General features: G+C 42.9%; 1 protein-coding gene across 1 annotated transcript in view; it reads left to right on the top strand.

Moving 5' to 3' along the window:
* The window catches only part of NPR1 (natriuretic peptide receptor 1), a gene marked incomplete in the record, with an annotated part of 80,624 nt that overhangs the window by 20,920 nt on the left and 36,155 nt on the right, over positions 1–23,549 (top strand). Inside the window, 3 exon segments of the mRNA XM_030187564.1 lie at positions 10,765–10,964; positions 14,502–14,615; positions 19,305–19,323. Coding sequence (XP_030043424.1) covers positions 10,765–10,964; positions 14,502–14,615; positions 19,305–19,323 — 333 coding nt within the window.

The following is a 23,549-nucleotide window of genomic DNA, read 5'->3' as shown; positions in this document are numbered from 1 at the left end:
CTGAGCAACTCTGTGCAAAAAGTTTGCTTTCCTGAGGCAGTTGGACTGCGTTGCCTCTCATGAAGCTCAGCTTTCCTATTTCAGACATCCAGTGACCAGCAAAGGGTTACCAGACCAGGCAGAGAGCTTTCAGCTGCAGGCAGAGGTGTGGGATTCAGTTGGCAGAAATTTGTATTCTTTCCATGCAGTATCAAAATGATTGGGGGTGTTACACATGTACAAATGAACCCTCCTTGCACACAGGAAAGGAGTGTACTTGATATTGGATTTTTGCACCTGTGGCTGATTTGCAATTCTAAAAGTTCAATGAATATACGAAAGATTTTTATTGTGCTTCTAAGCCGGGCTGGGTCTCCTGCTCCAAACTATGAATGAGGCAGAAGAGGTGTGAGCTTCCAGCAGGAGGTACTAGTGAGTCAGTCTTGCAGTAGATCTGACTTTGGATACTCAGGCTTCCACATCTATATAAATAATTCTCACCTGCAACATTCTGAAGCTCACTCTGTGGGAGGGAAACATTGAAGCCCTGCAGTGTTGGTAGGCTAGGCTGTCAGCAACACTCACTCTCACTCATGCACCACTCACTGTCACTCATAGACCCGCCCTCAGCCACGCCCCATCCGCACATAATTCACAACCCCAACGTTCTAAATGAAGCCACCACCGGAAGTTCAGGCGTCGAGATATCCGCTTTCCCCATGAGTGTGTGTCCCACCCTCGTGTCACTATGTGATGACGACGAGGGCGGAGCACTTACACTCGACGAAACGCCATCTCCCCCCTGCCCCTCGGTGGCCATTTTTCCGACGGAACCCGCATCATGGAGCGCCAGCAGCGGACAGGTGCCTGGAAGTGGGGCTGAGGGACAGCTGAGTCGGTGGCCATGGGTGGCTGCAGGGGGGCCCGGGGAACAGGAGGCTCGCAGGACAACAAAGCCTTGCTAGGGCCCGTTTCATCTCTCACTGAAACGGGCTTTTTTTACTAGTAGCTTTATAAGACCAATAAGAACCTAAGAATAGCCATACTGGGATAAACCAATGGTCCATCTAGCCCACTATCCTGCTTCCAACAGTGGCCAATCCAGGTTGCAAGTACCTGACAGAAACCCAAATAGTAACAACATTCCATTATACCAATCCAAGGGCAAGCAGTGACTTCCTCCATGACCATCTCAATAATAGACTATGGACTTTTTCTCCAGGAACTTGTCCAAGCCTTTTTTTAAACCTAGATCTGCTAACCCTGTTACCACATCCTCCGGCAAAGAGTTCCAGAGCTGAATTATTCTTTGAGTGAAAAAATATTTACTCTTATTTGTTCTAAAAAGTATTTCTATATAACTTCCTCGAGTATCCCCTATTCTTTGTACTTTTGGAACAAGTAAAAAATTGATTTACTTCTACTCGTTCTACACCACTCAGGATTTTGTAGTCCTCAATCATATTCTCCCTTCATCCGTCTCTTTTCCAAGTTGAAGAGCCCTAACCTCTTTAGCCTTTCCTCATACGAGAGGAGTTTCATCCCCTTTATCATTTTGGTTGCTCTTCTGTGAGCTATTTCTAATTCCGCTATATCTTTTTTGAGATACGGTGACCAGAACTGAACTCAATACTCAAGGTGTAGTCGCACCATGGAGCGATACAGAGGCATTATAGTTTTTTCGGTCTTATTCACCATCCCTTTCCTAATAATTCCTAGCATTCTGTTTGCTTTTTTGGCCGCCACTGCACACTGAGCAGAAGATTTAAGCATATTAACTACAATGACACCTAGATCTTTTTCTTGAGCACTGACCCCCAAGGTGGGCCTTAGCATCAGGTAACAATGATTCGGATTATTCTTCCCAATGTGCATCACCTTGCATTTGTCCACATTAAATTTCATCTGCCATTTGGATGCCCAGTCTTCCAATTTCCTAAGTGCTTTGGATGTTACCATAATAAATTCACATTTCAGTACAAGGTCCCAGGCATAATTTGCAACACCCTTGTGACGAAACAGTGTATTTTAAGCCTCTAAAATGTATTGGATATTTTCCTGCCTTAATTATGTTCTGAAGTGTATTTCTCCTATTTGGCCACCAGGTGGTGTTTCTTTGCTATAAAGCTGTTATGGAGAACAGTATGTTCTTTTCTTTAGTTTGATACAAACAGGAAGCAAGAAGCAGTATATATTTGAAATCTTGTTGACTGGGCTCTGATTAGCCCAGGAGATCATCTCATTTGGACTTTACTGGTTTTGAGTTCAGTTTCAGCCCAGGTGGGGAGAGAGAGTGAGATCTCTTTGCTGAAGCTCTGTGAACAGCTATATACCTGATCTCCCCAGATACTTTCTAGGAAGTAAACAAATGTTTAGTGTTATAATTGATCCATATTTCAGTTACCTGTTATTGTTTGCTGACTGCACATCTTTTTTTGTTCATTGTTCAATTTTACGACAACAAACAATAAAGAAGCCTGGTGGTTTGTATGCTGGGTCTATGAGTGCTTTCTGGGAACTGTGGGACCACTGGGAGTGTGGCCCCAGTAATTTAGAAATCACTGGGGATAATTGGAGAGCAGGAGACTCGCCCAGAGGCGGTTGTAACCCAGTCGGTGGGAGGAGGGTGCTGTGAAATCTGGTATTGGTGAACTGGTGTGACAACAGTCTGAAAGTTGCAGTGAGCTGGGAGAGAGATCCACCAGCAGTCAGAGGCAATGGGGAAAAGGGTTCTCAACGAGCATCACGTAACAGCAACGCCAAAGGCTGAATCGGAACATTCAAAGCTGACCTGAATGGGAAGGGGGTAAAGTGAAGAAACCCTTCCTCTGGACAGCTGTGAAAAACAGTTCTTTTTAGCTGGTTCTGACAGAATAGTCACTGGATTAAAATAGTCCTAGCAAGAGATGTTTGGTGAGTTTATGAAAGATTTGCGTTGCTGATAATATTCCAATAGTGCTGGACACACTAGAGAAAGTTCCTGCTCCATTGAGCTTAAAGTCTATTCAAGACACGGGACAAAATAGAGAATTGGGGCTTCTCCTTTATTATAGGGCTGATTCAGAACCTTTGCCCTTTTGTCTGCTATTCCTGAGGCTTTGAACTTGGGGTACTTAGAGTACAATTTGTTTCGGGTCTGGAGAAGAAATACGTTCTCCGACTGCAGTGTATCCAAGAGGGTCAGTGGGTTTAAACATTAACGTAGTACAAAAAACAGGAGAAACCAGTCTTCGCCAGAAAATCAACAGGAACAAAAAAACTAAAAAAAATTATATAAAAAGCATCAAAATTTGAAAATAATCATAAAATATGTATTTAAAAATATAAATACATAAAGATTAAAAATTACATAAAAAAGACAATACTTTGGATGTAAAAATTAAGAAGTCAACTTTATTTTCTCCGCTCAACTTTGTTTCGAGTATACTTAACGCTACAGCATCAATAAATAGACACATATATTGCTTTCATAATTGGATAGAATTAATAATCAACATACAGTGAGAAGACTCCTGACGCAGGCCAGTACGGCCGAAACACAGCTGTGTCGAGTCCCTTTCTCCCTGCTATCGTTTGGCTAATAAAGTTGACTTCTTAATTTTTACATCCAAAGTGTCGTCTTTTTTTTAATGTAATTTTTAATCTTTATGTATTTATATTTTTAAATACATATTTTATGAGGATGTATCTGTGTTCTTTGTGAAAAAGACATGGTTTTGTGTTGGCAGGATCATTTTTACTAATGTCTTGTGTAGTTTTACGATTGGTGTATTGATGATCTAGTGCTCACTGCAGTGTTTAAGATGCTGCCTTTTCCTAGGTGTTCTTCTGTATTTTGGTTGTTTTCCTAGGTACATCCTTGTTGTGTGAGTCATGGATTATTATTAAAAATATTTTTTTCATATAGAGGAGGGTGTTAAAAAAATGAGCGGCCCCAGGTGTCAAATACACTAGGTACGCCACTGCTGCAGATTTCTTCTTTTCGCCTGTCGCCGGCAGCGCTCTGACTGCTGCCATTCACACAGGCAGCTCCGCTCCCCCCGCCGCGTCCATCTGGCCCTACGTAAACAGGAAGTGCATCAGAGATAGATGCGGCAAAGGGCAGCGGAGTGCCTGTGTGAATCGCAGCTCTGCTGAGGAACGAAAGCAGCAAACCTTTCTACAAGTAAAAGTTGGTTTGTTTTAGTTTTGCTGGTGGGGGGGGGGGGGGGGGGGGGTTGTGTTTTTTATTTGTTTTATACTTTCTGTATCCAGGATGGCAACTCTGACCCAGTATGGTTATCTTTATGTTTTTGCTTTTGGAATTTACATTTGCTTATTTCCGATCTGAGGAAGAAGGGAGACCTTCGAAAGCTAATCAAGAAATGTATTAAGTTATGTCCAATAAAAAAGCTATCATCTTCTTTTCTTTTCCATGTTTTATTTTGTTTGATTTCTATTGATAACCTTAAGAGTGGACTAACATGGCTACCACACCACTGTACAACACTCTAAATCATGAAAACAGCTGCAAAGGAAAAGTGACTTGTTACTGGAGAATAATGAGGCAGCATTGCATTTTAGTATGGTGACTTATTTTGGCTTATCGTGTGTTACATAGTAACATAGTAGATGATGGCAGAAAAAGACCTGCATGGTCCATCTAGTCTGCCCACGATAAACTCATATGTGTATACCTTACCTTGATTTGTACCTGTCTTTTTCAGGGCACAGACCGTATAAGTCTGTCCAGCAGTATTTCCCGCCTCCCAACCCCCAGTCCCGCCTCCCATCACCGGCTCCGGCACAGACCCCGTATAAGTCTGCCCTCCCCTATCCTAGCCTCTCAACCACCAACCCCTCTTCCCCCGCCACCCAATTTCAGCTAAGTTTTGCTAGAATTAATTGGTATGTACTGTATGAAATATCCTTTGGATATTTTAATGTAATTATTTTGTTTTGGAAATATTATTTTTCATGGGTTTAATAAAGAATGCATGTTGTCATTTTTTTTGTGATGTGGTGTTTTGATGTAGTGAGCTATTTTGTCAAGGGTTGTTTTGTCAAGGTCTGTTTTGTTATTAGGCTGTTTTGGTTGGGCTTTTTTGTCGGGTCTCTTTTGTCAGGGCTATTATGTCAGGGTGCCTCCAAATATATATATATTTTTTCTTACATCTGTGTCTATATAAATATGAGAAAAAGTCAGACTAAAAGCAGAAGCTTAAAACCCTGAATTGTAACATTCAATACTGGGGAAAGAAAACCTTCTTCAAACCTTTCCTCACAGACAAAAGGGAACCCAGGTCCTGCAAATTTCCTGGCAATTTCTTCCATTCTTCTGGGCCAATGATATGAAAACCCTTTTTTCTCCATCCAGCTCTTGACAATGAGGTTAGAGTGATTGAGTGAACGATTCAGGTGCATCCACTGGAGGATGAGTTGAAAGAGACACTGGAGATGGGAGAGATTCCAGGGAAGTGCAGAACGGTGGCTGGGATTTCTCTTCATGAACTGGTACCAGAGAGGAGGTGGGAAACGAAGGTTACAAAGTGACAGGCTCGGACCAGAGGCACATCATGTCAAATAAATCCGACTGACTTTTGTTTTGATTGAGTATCTGGACAATTAGATTGAGGGCCTTACATGGATTTCAGCAAAGCCTAAATTCTTTCTAGATTTACGATTCTTTCTTTATTGATATGTGTGGGTTTATGTGTTTTGTTTCATATTTTGTAATGCCGTCTTTTGAGCTTGTTAGCCACATTGAACTCGAAATTATGCTGGAAAATGTGAAATATAAATGTCACAAATGAATAAATATTAAATAAATACTGTCCTGCATGGAAAACTCATGAATGACATGAGCAGCCTGGTTTTCAGGCCCACAGTGTTGGACTATATTAGAAACTCAGACTGACAGACACAGGGGAGTGGTGGAGGGAGGTCCCTTGGAGAAGAGAAAGGTAAGTAACGGAAGCGCTTGAGGAATTGGTCCTGTTAGCATTAAGGTAAGCAATACCGCACAAGGGTTAGACATTTGCCTTTTTGTGGAGGCTACAAAGAGGCAGAGAACATAAGCAGGGCCGCCGAGAGGGGGGGCAGGGGCTGCAGTCCCCGGTCTCACCTGCCTGCCTCCTTGGCTCCGGGCCCCCTGCATTCAAAGCAGCAGTCACAGATTGCCTCTCTTGAGTTGCAGATCACCTCTCTTCTGGCCTTCCCTCCCTGTGACCCGCCCTCGCGGAAACCGGAAGTTACATCAGACGAGGGCAGGACACAGGGAGGGAAGGCCAGAAGAGAGGTGATCTGCAACTCAAGAGAGGCAATCTGCGACTGACTCTTTAAATGCAGGGGGCCCGGAGCCGTGGAGGCAGGCAGGTGAGACCAGGGACTGCAGCGGCAGGGGTGCGACAGGGGGCAGCCGCGGCAGGGGGAGCAGCGGGGGGGGGGGGGGGGAGGGGCGGAGGCGGGGCGGCCTTGCCCCGGGCCCAGCCTAGTCTCTCGGCAGCCCTGAACATAAGTAATTACCATACTGGGACAGACTGAAGGTCCATCAAGTCCAGCATCTTGTTTCCAACAGTAGCCAATCCAGGTCACAAGTAACTGGCAAGATCCCAAACCAGTACAAAACATTTTATGCTGCTTATCCTAGAAATAAACAGTGGATTTTTCCCAAGTCAATTTAATAATGATCTATGAATTTTTCCTTTAGGAACCTGTCCAGACCTTATTTAAACCCTGCTAAGCTAACCGCCTTTACAACATTCTCTGGCAATGAATTCCAGAGTTTAATTCCACGTTGAGTGAAGAAAAATTTTCTCCAATTCATTTTAAATTTACTACTTTGTAGCTTCATTGCATTCCCCCTAGTCCTAGTATTTTTGGAAAGAGTAAACAAACGGTTCACGTCTACCTGTTCCACTCCACTCATTATTTTATAGACCTCTATCATATCTCCCCTCAGTCGTCTCTTCTCCAAGCTGAAGAGCCCTAGACGCTTCAGCCTTTCCTCATAGGGAAGTTGTCCCATTCCCTTTATCATTTTTGTCGCCCTTCTCTGTACCTTTTCTACAAAATGAAGTGGTCTAGAAAATGGGAAGACTGGCTCAATGATTGATTGCACTTCAGCATTAATGCAACGTAGACCAGAGAGCTGTGTTTGGGATGGAGGAGAAGGACGGCGCTGATGTGCCAGAGAGAAACCCGAGTGTGATAGTGTCTGGGGATCTCGGTGCAATATGATGGTCACCAACGCCAGAAGGATGCTGCGTTGCATAGAAAGAGGCGATTAATGCCAAAGAAAAGCAATCAAGATGGTGTATGATCTGAACCAAATCACGTGAGATGAGACTTGAGGATGTAAATATGTATAATCTAGAGGAGAAGAGGCAGATAATACAGATATTTAAATATTAAAAGGAAAAGAAGCTGGGAGACGTAGTATGAGGAGCAATTTCAGGAAATACTTTTTCACCGACAGGGTGGTGGCTGCCTGAAATGTCCTCCCAGAGAAAGTGGTTTAAAAAGGCCTGGACTAATGGCAGAAGGAAGAAATCCAAGCACTGAACACCTCAGCCTCAACAGCAAGAAAATGGGAACCAGTAAAAGATTTTCAGAAAGTTTTTTATAAAGTTCCTCATGAGAGACTCCTTGAGAAAATTTAAAAGTCATGGGATAGGAGGAAAGGTTCTGGTGTGGATTAGAAATTAGTTACTGGACAACAAACAGAAGAGGGTAGGGTTAAAAAGTCATTTTTCTGAATAGAGGAGGGTGAACAGCGGAGTGTCGCAGGAATCAGTCCTGGGACTGGTGCTATTTAACATATTTATAAATGATACGGAAATCGAAATGACGAGAGAGGTGATTAAACTTGCAGATGATACAAGACTATTCAAGGCTGTTGAAACACGTGCAGACTGTGAAGTATTGCAGGAAGGTCTTAGGAAACTGGAAGACTGGGCATGCAAATGTGGATAAATGTAACGTGGTGTACGTATGAGGAAAGGCTAAGGAGGTTAGGACTCTTTAGCTTGGAAAAGAGACAGCTGAGGGGAAATATGATTTGAGGTCTACAAATTCCTGAGTGGTGTAGAAAGAGTAGAAATGAATAGATTTTTTACTCTTTCAAAAAGTACAAAGACCAGGGGGCACTCAAGGAAGTTACATGGAAATACTTTTAAAACAAATAGGGGAAAATATTTTTTCACTCAACGAATAGTTAAGCTCTGGAACTCTTTGCCAGAGAATGTGGTAACTGCGGTTAGCGTATCTGGGTTCTTAAAAGGTTTTCCTGGAGGAAAAGTCCATAGTCTGCTATTGGGGTTGGTACCATGGAGTGTTGCTACTATTTGGGTTTCTGCCAAGTACTTCTGACCTGAATTGGCCACTGTTGGAAGCAGGATACTGGGCTGGATGGACACATCCTAAATTGCAGTTCTTAATGTGTGAGAGATTAATGCCCTACAGTACTCCATTTTTCTGAAAGAAAGGGGTGAAGTAGGAGCATTATATGCAGTTCAGAGGCAAATGGTCCACACTGTTCTGTACTGTATGTAGAGGAAACTTTAGCGATGTGGTTCATTCAGATTCTAGCATGTATGTGAGGTTAGTGGAACTTTGCTTCTAGATCAATGATCGAAAAGGGCTGGCAGTGGCACTGTGTGTAATGCTTTTGGACAGTACATTTTGAGAATTGACTTGGGTTGGGGACTTCTCTTGTCCCCTTCCTCTGTGTTCTCAGCACTACAGTTCAGTTGTACGAGAAGGTTATAGCCTTCTCCTCAAGTCACTTCACTGGCTCCCTATCCGTTTTTGTATCCTGTTCAAACTTCTTCTACTAACCTATAACTGTATTCACTCTGCTGCTCCCCAGTATCTCTCCACACTCGTCCTTCCCTACACCCCTTCCCGTGCACTCCGCTCCATGGATAAATCCTTATCTGTTCCCTTCTCCGCTACTGCCAACTCCAGACTTCGCTCCTTCTGTCTTGCTGCGCCCTATGCCTGGAATAGACTTCCTGAGCCCCTACGTCTTGCCCCATCCTTGGCCACCTTTAAATCTAGACTGAAAGCCCACCTCTTTAACATTGCTTTTGACTCGTAACCACTTGTAACCACTCGCCTCCACCTACCCTCCTCTCTTCCTTCCTGTACACATTAATTGATTTGATTACTTTGTTGTCTATTAGATTGTAAGCTCTTTGAGCAGGGACTGTCTTTCTTCTATGTTTGTGCAGCGCTGCGTACGCCTTGTAGCGCTATAGAAATGCTAAATAGTAGTAGTAGTAGTGTGTGGTGAAAGTGGTTATTTTTTTTGTTTACTTAAAAATAATATTCTGGCATGTGCACAATGTTTTGCAAGTAACTGTAGTAATAATAATTATGGATGAATTAGCCCCAGGTTTTGAAATCCTTTAAAGGATAAACCAGGCATGCTGTCTAGTGGCCTTCACATGACCTTTGCCGTCATGCCTTGACTCACAAGTTTTTTGTTTTTTTTTTAATGCTGGGGTGGGGTTTTATAAGGGAGAAACATATAGCTGCAAAGCTACTGCGTAACAAAAAAATGAGGAAAACCAAAGGTAAGAGTGATGAAAGAGGAATGCCCATGTCTACAGGGCACTTCGTTTGTCTTACTTCTTGGGGTTTCTTTCTCTCTCTCTATCTCTAATTGTCCCATTTTCCTGGTGGCACAAGTTGAACAAAGAGCCCAAAAGAGACTGCTCTCCTTTCCCATAGGAGGCCAATGATCCCATTACAAACTCCAACGTCAGTTCATCCCAGGCTGCAGTAAGAGTAACTCTAGGCACTGAGCTCCTGGATTGGTTCATCCCAGGCTGCAGTAAGAGTAACTTTAGGCACTGAGCTCCTGGATCGGTTCATCCCAGGCTGCAGTAAGAGTAACTCTAGGCACTGAGCTCCTGGATCGGCTCATCCCAGGCTGCAGTAAGAGTAACTGGAGGCAGAAGCAGGAATTGGCAGGATAAACCAGACACGATGCAGGGGCTAGACCAGTGAGTCCACAATACAAACCCCACTTGAGGTGCTGGGTCAGCAAGGGTGTGTCCTCCTGATTTCCCTAATATTCAGTCCCAGTTAGGGACACACCCATTACTGGTCCAGTGGGAAGTTCGGTAGACACGTCTACTTTACCGAGGCCCATAGAGTAACTATCCCTTGACAACTCTCCAGGATTTAAGGATGCGTTGACACAGAGTAGTGAGGAACAGGTAAATGGAGAGAAGGTTTTTTTAAATCCTTTCTAGGACTGGGGGAGATGCATGACATGAACTGGACACAGTTTCCAAACAAATGTAAGGTAATAAATAGAAAATAAAATTAGATTTTGAAGTCAATACCTTCTTCTCTGGATCAGAAATGAGCAAATGATGACAAATACTAGAATATATAAGTGAAACATAAGACGTATTCCAGTCTCACAGGGAGAGGTAGGGATGAGGGTGAGAAACGGGTGTTATTGTGTTTTGACTGCAGTTTCTTGACGCCCCCCCAGAAGCTGGTGCCCTAGGTTACTGTCTAGTTTTGCCTAATGGTTGGTCTGGCCTTGACGTGAATGAACATCCTCACTGGTATCTACCAGGTACTTGCTATTGACTTGAATTGGCCACTGTGAGAGATGAGTGGATTGATCCAGTGAGAGACGTCCCCTTTGCTAATTCTCCATGCCAGACACATCAAGCCAACTCGCTGGTCCTCAGTGTTTGAAAAGGTGCAAGCTTAGGATTTTCCTTTTTAGACGGTGACTGTGTTGAGACCTGCTCGGTCACTGATTTTTCCTTTGTCTTCTAGTTGTGTACATCTGCTGTTATCCGGATCAATTTCGACAGTTGATGCTCCATACTTGGCACAAGGGTCTCAATTCAGGGGATTATGCCTTCTTTTTCATTGATATCTTTGGTGTCAGCCTGCAGGGGTCTCAATTTTTGGACCCAAAGAGACCCTGGAAAAGGGATGATGCAGATGACGCCATTGCCAAGGAAGCATTCAAGGTAAGAAACGTAGATTGGGTCATGTTTACCATCTCCAGAGCCTGGGGTGAGTCTCCACATAATGACAGTGAGAGGACGTGGATGCTAAGATTTAATGCAGGGTCATTCCCTAAAAACCTGAGGGAGCAGAACATGAAAGATTAGCAGCACCAGGGGTGGGTGATTGTATGTAATGACCTTAATGAACATGGGTAGAAAAGGAAACGGGGGGAGGGGGGAAGGGGGAAGGAGAATGTTTGGGTACATAGGGAGAGGAATGGCCAGCAGGAAAAAGGATGTGATAGTGAGTTTGTATACGTTTCTCGTGAGACTTCATTTGGCGTACTCTGAACAATTCTGGAGACTGTTCGCACCTTCAGAGAAATATAAACAGGATGAAGTCGGTCCAGAGTCCCACAGACTAACAGTAGAGAGACTCAACAAGGAGTCCCACAGAGTCGGTCTAACGGTAGTGAATTCCTTTACCTACATATGCTAGAAATCCAACAGTTTATGTACTCAGTTGTCATGTTGAGTCTTTCTGATGGGATAGTCCCTACTATTTTGAAAGAAGCGCTAGTAAAACCTAGTCTAAAGAAATCTTCACTGGATCCCTTATTACCCACTAATTATAGACCAGTCTCTAATCTTCCTTTTCTATCCAAAGTCATAGAGACAATAGTGTTTAGACAGTTGCAAACTTATGTAGACTGTAAAAATTTGTTACATCCCAGACAATCGGGTTTTAGGAAGGGTCACAGTACAGAGACTATTCTGACTTCACTGTTAAGTGAAATCCACGCTAAATTAGAGCTTGGCTATATTGCCCTGGTTGTTTCATTAGATTTGTCTGCGGCCTTTGACTTAATTAATCATAACCTACTTCTTGACAGACTGAGTGAGATTGGTATCTCAGGGACAACTATGAAATGGTTTATATCCTTTCTTACGGATCGTTCATTTAAAGTAGTTCAGAAGCAATCTTGTTCTACATCATACAACTTATCATGTGGAGTTCCTCAGGGCTCGGTTTTATCTCCACTACTGTTTAACCTATATATTAGTCCCCTGGCGCTCCTCATTCAAACAATGGGTATTAGCTTTTACTCATATGCAGATGATTTTCTTCTTATGTTAAACCATCAAACATAGATCTTACACCGATTCAAATCTGTCTGGATAAAGTGGCAGACTGGTTGACAACATATCAGTTGGTATTGAACCCGGATAAGACTATAACATGTTGGATAGTAGGGCAAGGCACATGTCCTTCTGTGGTACCTATGCTATTTGGTCAGAATATCCCAACAGTTAAGTCCTTTAGGTATCTTGGGGTCATTATTGATTCCGCATTGACTTTTGAGGAATAAGTATCCGATGTAGTGAAAAAAATCTTTCTTCCATCTGAGGCGGCTTCGGTCAATTAGAAATTCAGTAAGTAAGGACTCTCTCAAAACACTGACATCTGCGTATATTACTTCACGTTTAGACTACTGTAACATTGTATATGCTGGGATTACTCAAGCAAACTTAAAGCGATTACAAAGAATTCAAAATACAGCAGCACGTATGATCTGCAGGGCCCAGAGGGATGACAGAGTAACACCTTTACTGCATTGTCTGCATTGGCTCCCGGTCGAAGCAAGAGTAAAGTTTAAGGCTCTTGTTCTGACCCACAAAGCCTTTTACACATTAAATCCTAGCTACTTGTCGAATTTAACAATTCCCTATACCGCTATGCGAACTCTTAGATCCCTAACAGATAACAGGTTAGTTATTCCCCCTCTTGCTAAGGCTAGATGGGAATCTACACGGAGATCGGCTTTTTTCTATTTGTCTCCCTCCCTTTGGAATGGCCTCCCAAAGGAGATCAGATTAGAGAAATCTTATCTCCATTACCGAAAACTTTTGAAAACCTTTTTCTTTATAAGCTACGTAGAACAGAACTTAGCATAATGAGATAAGGTCAAAAAGAAAAGAAAAAAGGGGTAGCTTAACTGTATATTAGATTTTTAATTTGAATTGGTTTTATTATGTAGTTAATTCTGATTTGTTGTGCTTTCCTGTCATGAATAGAGTTCCTATGTTTGTTTGTATACATTAGTTGCTTTTATACATATGTAAACTGTTCTGTTTTGCAATTGCAATAAGATACGGTATATAAATCAACATAAAATATTCTTTGAAGGTGACCCACAGGTCCTCCTGGAACTATGAACAACCTCTTAGCCTCAGACGGAAGCGATTCACCCAATTCATACAGTATCGTTCGATTTTGGCAAGAAGATACATTTGTCCAAATCATTCAATAAGTAAACACAATTATTTTAACCAGCACATGTCTCTGTACTGGGAACCAATGAGACGGTTATACCATAGTTCTTTGATTACTGTAGCTCTGTTTTTGGTGGGTTATGTACTCTCTTCCGTATTAGGCCCTGCACTGCTGTAAACAAATCCAGCTGAGATTAGTAAGGATGCAGTGGGCAAATTAATCTTAGGGTCCCAAATGTTTTACTAACGTCAACATCTTCACCTCCATTATGAACTCAGCACGTGTCCAGATTCCCAATTCCTTAACGTAAGAACATAAGAGTAGCCATACTGGGTCAGACCAATGGTCCATCTAGCCCAGTATCCTGTTTTCTAAACAGTGGTCAAGCCAGGTCACAAGTACCTGGCAGAAACCCAAATTGTGGCAACACTCCGTTCTACAAGTCCCAAGGCAAGCAGTTGCTTCTCATGTCTATCTCAATAGCAGACTCTGGACTTTCCCTCCAGGAATTTGCCCAAACAGTTTTTAAACCCAGGTACACTAACCAGGGAAGGGGTGCACTATCCAATTTAACACTTACACCAGCTGTTAACTCCGCCTTCCCAACCCACAAAGCCCCACACTTCAGAGATTATTTTGAATTTCTTCTCCTCAACCATCTAATCGCATCAGCCAAGCAAGCATTCAGCTTGTCCAATTCACTAGCCCCATCCTTACTTAACAGGACATAACAAAAGTATATTTAGATCTCACCATTTAAATATTTCACACAGTGATCGAACATAAATACGAAATAACTTTAGGCATAATATTGTCCCTTGCAGGCCCCCATACTTCAGGTTCCTTATCTCCAAACTAAATAGTCCCCAACATACCTTCTGTGACTTTTATGCTAGACATGACTCCGTCCAATATGCAAAAAATATGTATGTTGATTAAGTTCCATTACTAATTTAATAACTGTGCATTTACTAATTGAAAGCCTCTGAATACACCCTGCTGTGGGAAAGCTTTGTTTTCAGCAGTATGGGGGCAGAACAGGCTGCTTTATGAGACGGTCTGAAAGTGCCATGAGAGAGCTGTGCATCGTGCCATCCTTTCCTTGCTGATTTGGGCCCCTCTTGCTCAACGACAGGCGTTCAAACCCAGGTGGAGCGCATACTGCAACAAACATACACAGAAACACCTCTGCACAAAACCCTCTTGCAAGTCCTAATCCCTCACCCTTAAGCACTAGTATCCTTGGACATTTCTCTTAATCGTGATGTTTTCTTATCTTCCAGGCAGTAATGATTATCACCTACAAGGAGCCAGAGAACCCAGAATATGCCGAATTTCTTCGTGATCTGAAGAATTATTCTGCAAAGCATTTTAACTTCACCTCAGAAAATGGCCTGGTAAGGACCCTGAAGATAGCTGCAGGTGGGGAGCCTGGGTATTCTTTTATAAAGTGGCAGAGCTGGTGCTGGGCACGTCTTGAGGTGCTAACTCTGGGGAATAAGAGGCCTAAAGCAAGACTGGATGGCTCTAGTTGTAAAGTGTTTTCTAAGAAGGAGGAAGTTGGTACTGTCCATATGAGAAGCCAATATATCCATGATCCCAAAGGAGAGAATAGATATAATGGGCTGAAACTAGTACCACTGTTAAACCTAGGTTCGGGCAGGGTTATTGGGGGATTGTTTGAGCACAGCTTGGTCCACAACATCCAGGCAGTCGCTCTTTAGATATGCCAGGAAGAGCCTGAGGGTAATCTATTTAACCAGGAAAAAACATAGACGACAGATTGATGAGCAGGGTCCAAGCTAGTCTTTCCAGAAAGGTGGTGTGAAGATGAGGCTTCTGCTCCAACCGGTCTCTTCCCACCCAATCTCAGCTAAGCTTCTGAGCTGGTAGGGGGAGCATTTTCTATACACAATCACCCTGGGCCTGAACTGGGGCAGTGGATTCAGGATCACTGCAAGTGCGAATAGACTTAACTCTTCTGAGGTGATCGTCTTTCACTATTCAGCCAGTTCACGGAATTATGCTGCTGTTATCATTGCCTTTCCACACCCTGCCCTGTGCTTTTCTGTACTTTCTCTATACTCTCTATCCAACCCTCCAAACATCTTCATGTATATTTACTCATCTCCTGACAGTGGTCCTCAAAAGCTCAGGTCTCAATCCATGGGTTAGTCTATAAGGTACCACTAGCCTCTGTCATTCTCATTTGATAAGGACCCCCACTTTCTTGATATTGATGTGCAATTTTCAGGCAAAAGGGTCTGCAGCAGAACCCAGTCACTCCATCCACTCCTCTCCACTCTGTGTAGACACTCCACATACTGGCAAGCCCCCGTCTCAATGTCTGGGACCAATTCACAACCCCTCTGGACGAAGGCCAGCAGGATGCATCTAGGACTTCAGGCCTACATTCTGTCATACTAGGTCATCACATGGGCTCTGTCACACCCTGGCTCCACCACTCTTCATCCTTTTGCATGTGGAGCTCTCAACAGGTCACTCTCCTCTTCTTGGGATCCTCCCAGTTCTTAAACTGGGAACTAGCATGCTGTGCTCCTTCAGATTTATAATCCCTTTTTCTTCTGTTTCCAAGAGAAACAGGCCTCACTTCTGGCCTTTTCCATGCTTTCTTTTTGATCTCTGATGCATTGGAGCTGACTCTGTGGGTACTGTGGGTGCTTGAGCATCCCCAATATTGAGAAAATTCCTTGTATGTGTCCAGGGTCATTTCCATTGGGCTTAGCACCCCCAATAATTTTGAAAAGTTGGCTCCTATGCTCTGATGAAGAAGACCAATGGGAAACGTACCACACTTCATCTCTTACATCTTGACTGGTCCCCCTTTTGGGGATGGAAGCTCCTGGTACCTCCATACACTCATTTTTCAATACTTTTTCCAGTTTCTAAATAACACCTGCCACCGGGGAGTTTCCCTGACTAGCTCAACCCCTTGGTAATTTGAGTGGCATTATTCCTGCGCAGAACCCAGAATGTTCCTCCTGTCCTGCTAGATGTGCTGGCACAGATCATAGGTGCTTGTGCCATTATCTTTCTGAGTTTCTGGTACAAGCTTGTATTTTGCTAGATTTTACTTCAGAAGGCCAGTTTCACTGACTCATCCTCCGGGAGTAGTGGCTGTAAATCATTTATTGTTTGTTTTCTTTTTCCAGCTCTGGATTGTATTTCATTACAAGGACCCTCTTTGTCATTTTCTTTTCTTTGTACCTGCAGTAGGTTTTGCCTTGGTATTTGAAGCGAAGAGGGAGTGACCTTGTAGACGACTGTAGGGTTGTAGCCTTTCTGTTTGGAGGATTCAATCATGATTTGGAGGTGTTCAAGTGTACAGCTCTACAAACGTCTAGTAGCGCTATAGAAACGATAAGTAGTTAGTAGTAGGTGTTTGTCCAGTCTTTTGAATATCAGCATGTAAGATGGTATTGTGTGGCTTGGCTGTGTACAATGGACTTTTTTTTTGTTTATATTTGAAGGGTGGAAATTGGACATGAATGCATCTGTCGTCTTCTTTCTTGTTTGTAGATGGCCATTGTTGGTAAAAACTGCGCTGTTCAGAAAGTTAAATCTTTCGAGGAAGTAGTCCTGTTTGGGATCTGATTGAAGGTTGGGATGCATTGAAAAAGAGTGGTGAGAATCTCTTCTCCCTCGGTCTAGTCTTAAAAATATTGTCAACGTACTGGTAATAACTGAAAGATCTACTGTGATTATTTGTAAAAAATATCTCTTTCAGTTTTGCTGTCAAAAGTTTGACTTAGTGTTGTTCTGTCCCGCCACCCCTGATCAGTAGATGCCATTAATGTTGAAGTAGCTTTTGGTCACAGTTAATTATTATATGGAATTATTTGTGATCGGTTTTGTAAAAATAGGTTGTGGTCCCTTTTTCTTTTTTTTTTTAAGTGGGGTGAAGCATGTATTGAAAACTAACTGGGCTGTGTTAAAATGAATGTGGTTTCTCTAGTGTCTTTACTGTGGAAAGGAAACCAAAAGGAGGCCCACATTTTCTAAAACAACTTAGATCGTGAGAACATATCAACTACCAGACTGGATCAGAGCAAAAATCCATCAAGTTCTGTATCCTGTTTCCAATAGAGGCCAATTCGGGTGAAAATCCCAAACTATATCTAGATTCCATACTGCTTAACCCCAGTGGCTTTCCTCCAAGTCTACCTTAACGACACAGAAACGTAGAAAATGAGAGCCGATAAAGACCATATGGTCTATCCATTCTGCTCCTCCATCCTATTTACTCTCCCTTAGAGATCCTCTGTGCTTGGCCAGAGCTTTCTAGAATTCAGATATAGTCCTTATCTCCACCACCTCCACTGGCTCTTAATTTCCTTAAAGAATAAAACTCTTCACGTTTGGGAAGAGAAAAGAGTAGAAAAATGACACACGAGTTCAAAGAAGATGAAACCTGATGTCCTTGTTCTAGAAATGCTACAGACAAATTCCAGGACAGAGATTTTTAATACTGATTATTCCAGATAAGTAGAAAAAATACCCCCCCCCCCCCCCCCACACACACACACTTGAAACTTATTTGTCATCTACAGTTTATTGAGTTGAGACGTATAAGACTTTTGGTCTGTTAGAGTAACCCAAGCAGAATTATAACTCTCTCTTCCTTATGTTCTCACAAAGAGATCTGAAATGAAAAGTAGAGTCCAGGAAGGAGGTGTAACAGACAGCTAGACTTGGGCATCTCACCCCACTCCACTTCACCCCTACTGAACCAGGGTTGGCATGGAAACCTTAATTTTCCACACACTGTAATGAATACTGCTGGAAGGGTTATGATTCCAGAAGAAGAAAAGCAAGAGGTTGGGGACCTCCATTAATCTTTGTGGAAGGGCTCTTCTGAGAGAGAGGGAGGTGAAGGAGGAACGGGAAGAGATTTATTCTTTTCCTGAACCTTCTTTCACGTCTTTTGGTCTCGCTTTCTTTGGGAGCTTGAGGCCCTTCTTTTTCAGTTCCATGTCACATCTGCATATCCCTTGAATCATCACTGAAAGGGTCAGTGTCAAGCTTTGCCAAACTGCTCTGGGGAAGGGTAAAACTTGAACTCTGTGGGGGTGGGGGATGTAGAGAAAGAAAACCTTCATCCTGGAGCAAACAGATAATGCTTGTCTGTAAGCAAGGTGGAGATGAGGGATTTATGAGCATAATAAGGTATGTGACTGGGGAAAGAATGCAGCAGCGAAGGGAAGTGATAGGATTGGAACCTGAATCTCCAGCTCAAGGCAATGTAACCCTAGTCCCCTCCAGACAGTCCTGGCTGCTGGCTAAGCTCTTCTGGACCGGGGCATACAAAAAAATAAAGTCTCTCTTTGAGCTGAGTGCAGGCTGGGGTTGGGTTAAATCCCGTTAGGCCAGGGGTTTCAAGCCACCACTTTATCACTATTAACACAGTCCCAGGAAACAAAAATGCCCCCTGGCTCCAGAAGTTGCTTTTAAAACTCAGCAATGAGTCAATTTAACATCCACTCTTTATTCCCTCGGGGATTATCCCAGGGCAGTAAACCCTCAACTTCAGTCCTCAACCCTCGGAGCCCATTCCTCCTGGCAGGACAATCAAGGGCTGCAGCTTGTCCCAGGGAGCTTTTTCCCAGCTATCTCAACAGCCCCTGTGTATTGTGCTGGGTAGGATACCCCCCTTACTTCACAGGTCAATGTTTGGGCAACCAAAGACCCCGTGTTCAAAATGGCAGACACTTTTATTCTTCCACACCAACTCCCCCCACTGATGTAAGTCTGCCAATCATTACAGCATCATTTTTTTCTCGAATGTACCACACCCCACCCCCACACCCCTATGTATCGCCCCTGAGGCAACCTGATTTGGAGAAATGTTGCCACATTGGGATCTTTATAAAACCTGAGTACATGATAAATATCCCTTAAGTGACCCCTTGTTCTGGGAACTGTTCTGCAAGGTGTCTGTGTATTATATATATATATAGTGTGAGAGAGAGAGTCGGAGCAGTCTCAGCAAGGACTGGTGTTATTTATTGAGTATGAAAGATCAGAGACACGGAGCTGCCTGATTTTTGTATCTTTTTATTTTTTAGATGAATTACATTACCGCTGCTTCTATGATGGGATCATGGATATGCTGAAGCAGTGAACCAAGACGTGGCGAAAGGAGGCTCCATAAGTAATGGTACTAGCATTCGTCATGGAGAGTGGAACAGGGACTTTTTATGGTACGACAAAAAGAAAATATCATACAGTAAATATTATCAGTACTTCATCCCATTATAACAGAGTATGAAATGACAGAGGGGTTGTGGGGTCCTCTGCCCTGTACTGGAGGGGTTGTGGGGTCTCCTGCCCTGTGCCGGAGGGGTTTTGGGGTCCCCTGCCCTGTGCCGGAGGGGTTTTGGGGGTCCTTTGCCGTGTGTTACGCTGGAACTCTGTTTAATTAGAATACCTTTCGGCAAATGAAACAGGGATTTTCCTGGATATTTACCTCTCGCCTGGACTACTGCAACTTACTCCCTCACCGGCCTCCCACTTAGCCATCTATCCCCCCTTCAGTCGTTCAGAAACTCGCTGCACGTCTCATATTCCGCCAGAACCGATATACTCATATCACCCCTTCCTCAGTCACTTCATGGCTTCCGAATCAGATACCGCATTCAATTCAAGCTTCTCCTTCTTACCTACAAATGCACGTCTGCTGCCCTCACTATCTCTACCCTCATCTCCCCTTACGTTCCCGCCCGTAACCTCCGTTCACAGGATAAATCCCTCCTCTCGGTACCCTTCTCCACCACCGCCAACTCCAGGCTCCGCTCATTCTGCCTCGCCTCACCCTATGCTTGGAACAACCTTCCTGAGCCCTTACGCCAAGCCCCCTCCCTGCCCGTCTTCAAGTCTTTGCTTAAAGCCCACCTCTTCAATGCTGCGTTCGGCACCTAACCTTACCATTCAGTGAATCCAGACTGCCCCAATTTGACTGCCCCTATCGGACCGACCGTTCACTTGTCTATTAGATTGTAAGCTCTTTGAGCAGGGACTGTCTCTCTTTGTTAAATTGTACAGCGCTGCGTAACCCTAGTAGCGCTCTAGAAATGTTAAGTAGTAGTAGTAGTATATTGTTTAGCGCTTAGCCATGAGGGACTAGAAAGGGAAGTCGGGATTTTTTTTTTTTTTTTAGAAGTGATCGAACACAAAGCCTATAGATGTATTTTTGTTAAGGTGTTTTGGATAACTCAGTATTACCTTGGGAAATAGTATATACACCAAAACCATTCTTTTGAACAGGAGGCTGTGAATTTACGAGCATAGCTTGTAACCCTAGTAGCGCTTTAGAAATGTCAAGTAGTAGTAGTTATTTGAGGAAATGGTCCATAACACTAGTAATTCTTAAAGTCTCTAGGCGAGTCTCCTGGAAAGAGGCTGCGGCTTTGTATGAATGATTAGGGGTCATTGATACATGGAGACAAGTTGCCTTGAACAAAAGACTTTGACTTGTTATTCAAAGCACATAATAGTATTCTCAAGTAGATCTCTTGATGCTGCATGAAGCATAATTCAGGAAATCGGTGTTAAAAGCACAACCTGGCCTGGCCGTGCTCTCATTTAGGTGGAGATTAAAGGAATTGGAAATAGTACGGGTGACAGTTCGTTCTGGAAATTAATGGTAGTGTCATTAGGAACTAAACTGATATGTATAATTTTTTTCTTTAAATATATTTATTACTAAAATCTACGGAAAATGGTCAAAGTGGTTTTGTTATCATCTGCAAATTTAATCGCCTCACTCGTTCCGATTCCGTGTCATTTATAAATATGTTAAATAGTACTGGTCCCTGTACAGATCCCTGTGGCACACCACTGTTCACCCTCCTCCATTGAGAGAAATGACCATGTAACCCTACACTCTTTGTTTTCTGTCCAGTAACCAATTCCTAATCCACACCAGAACATTTCCTCCTATCCCATGACTCTTTTTAATTTTATGAGGAACTTTTATCAACAGCTTTATGAAAATCTAGATACACTACATCAACCGGCTCATCTTTATCCACATGTTTATTCACGCCTTCAAAGAATTTAAGCAAATTGGAGAGACAAGACCTCCCTTGGGTGAAACCATGCTGACTCTGTCCCATTAAACCATGTATGTCTACGTGTTCTGTACTGGTAATTCGCTTTGACCTATCAGCAGCATTTGACGTACTAGATCATTCGCTGCTTCTTAGTAGACTAGAAGGATACAGGACTGTCAGGTGTAGCACTTAATTGGTTTTTGTTCATATTTTTGAAATGTTCATTTAAAGAGGGTGTTGATGATGAAATCGCTACGACTTTTCCTTTGTCATTTGGTGTGCCACAAGGTGCCTATTTAATTTTATGTCTTCTTAGTCCCTTTTGGTCTTGGCGTTCATCTCTATGACGATGACATTCAACTTGTAATTGCACACCGTAATGAGATACTTTATTTCAGGTTGAACTTGCAGTAATTAGGCCTCACAGATAAGTAGCTTTTACAGATCACAATTGTTCTGGAAACAAAGAGTGTGTGAAGCCATGTGGATATCTAGTAATACAATAGTGCCATTGGTTCCACGGATTCAACATCATCTTATTTTGATTAAAGAGATTATTACTTTGGTAGGAGTGATTTGGGATTCCGTATTCGTTACAGTTCAAAGATTATTAAAACTTTGTTTTGTTTTTTTTTTTTTAGGAAAATTAGGTCCATGAAATATTTTTTGAACAAAAGCGCAAAGAATATTTTGCTCCCTTCATTAGTTATAAATTCGGATCAATTATTGTAACTCTTTGTCGATAGGATGTCCGTTGTACCAACTGAATCATATTGAGCCGATTGCTGTATTTTGGTTTTGCCCCATCAGGTACATTATACTGGAGTCCCTCAGTATCCACACTTGTTCCTTACCTACCTGTTCAGCAACTTCAGTCTTCACGGTTCAACTATTTAACTCTTCCATCTTGCTTGAGACTTGGTTATAGTCCTCGAGTATGACTGCTTTCAGTATAGTAGCTCCAACTTTGTGGAAGTTGGAATACTCTTCCATCTGGATGGAAACTTCTAGGTTTAAAAGGCTGTGACAACATGGTTGTTTAGCTATGGAATGTTTTTTCTGAATTGATTTTATGATGATTTTTGTTGGACAGTCCTGGACGGTAAAGTTCCGTAAGTGTTGGACGAATTTTAATTGTTGCGCAATTTATATTCCCCTTCCTCCTGGTTTCTTTTGTTTTTTTGCATTTTCTGTTTTATTTTGTGATGTTTTGTTTTTTTTCCATGAATATATTCTGGTGTAAACCACTTTGATATACTTTGGATTGAAAGAGGGTGTAACATACTTTACAAAGTAAATAATGTAACTGTTCTACGGTTGCAGTTTTGTACGTCATTATGAGCTGTGTTGTAGTAACGTCTGCTAACTGTAATGAATAAAGTAATAAATCAGAGCTTTTACAATTGGTTTAAACTTGATATACTGCCTATCATATAAAGGTCTAAGCAGTATACAAAAAAAAAAAAAAGAAACCAGAAAAACAACTCCAACATAACTTCTTGTGGTTGGGAAGAATCTCTGTGATGACTCAATCTAAGGATCGCATTAATTTACTACTACTACTACTTAACATTTCTAAAGCGCTACTAGGGTTACGCAGCGCTGTACAATTTAACATGGAAGGACAGTCCCTGCTCAAGGAGTGTACAATCTAAAGACAATCTAAACAATCTAAAGACAAGTGTAGAGTCCGTCTGATAGGGCTTACTATATTTCTCGAAAGGTTAGGTGCCGAAGGCAGCATTGAAGAGGTGAGTTTTGAGCAGAGTTTTGAAGATGGGTAGGGAGGGGGCTTGGCGTAGGGGTTGAGGAAGATTGTTCCAGGCATAGGGTGAGGCAAGGCAGAATGAGCGGAGCCTGTAGTTGGCAGTGGTGGAGAAGGGTACGGAGAGGAGGGATTTGTCCTGTGAGCGGAGGTTACGGGTGGGAACATAGTGATTGTAAGGAAGAAACTTTGAAAGGCGGCATCAAAGGGGTACCTAGAACCAATTGTGGGGGCCTCTCTGTTCATACCGGCGGCTGCCAGTCTCACCCTTCTCTGACTTCCGGGGCACAACCGGCAGCCGCGAGCATGAAAAATGCGACCCCGTGTTCTCTTTTTCTTTGTTTTTGCTGCCACTTCTGAAACAGCGGTGACGGTGGTGGATGGAGTGTGGAGAGCCTGGTGCGCCTCCTACGCCCCTCCAGATTTTTCGGGGTGGCCATGGCACCCGTGGCTCCCACCCCTCTCATTCTGACACCTATGGAGTGGAGCTTTTC

This window comes from Microcaecilia unicolor, chromosome 14 (assembly GCF_901765095.1).
Source record: "Microcaecilia unicolor chromosome 14, aMicUni1.1, whole genome shotgun sequence".
Classification (NCBI taxonomy): Eukaryota; Metazoa; Chordata; class Amphibia; order Gymnophiona; family Siphonopidae; genus Microcaecilia; species Microcaecilia unicolor.
This window is presented reverse-complemented; position numbering and strand designations above follow the sequence as displayed.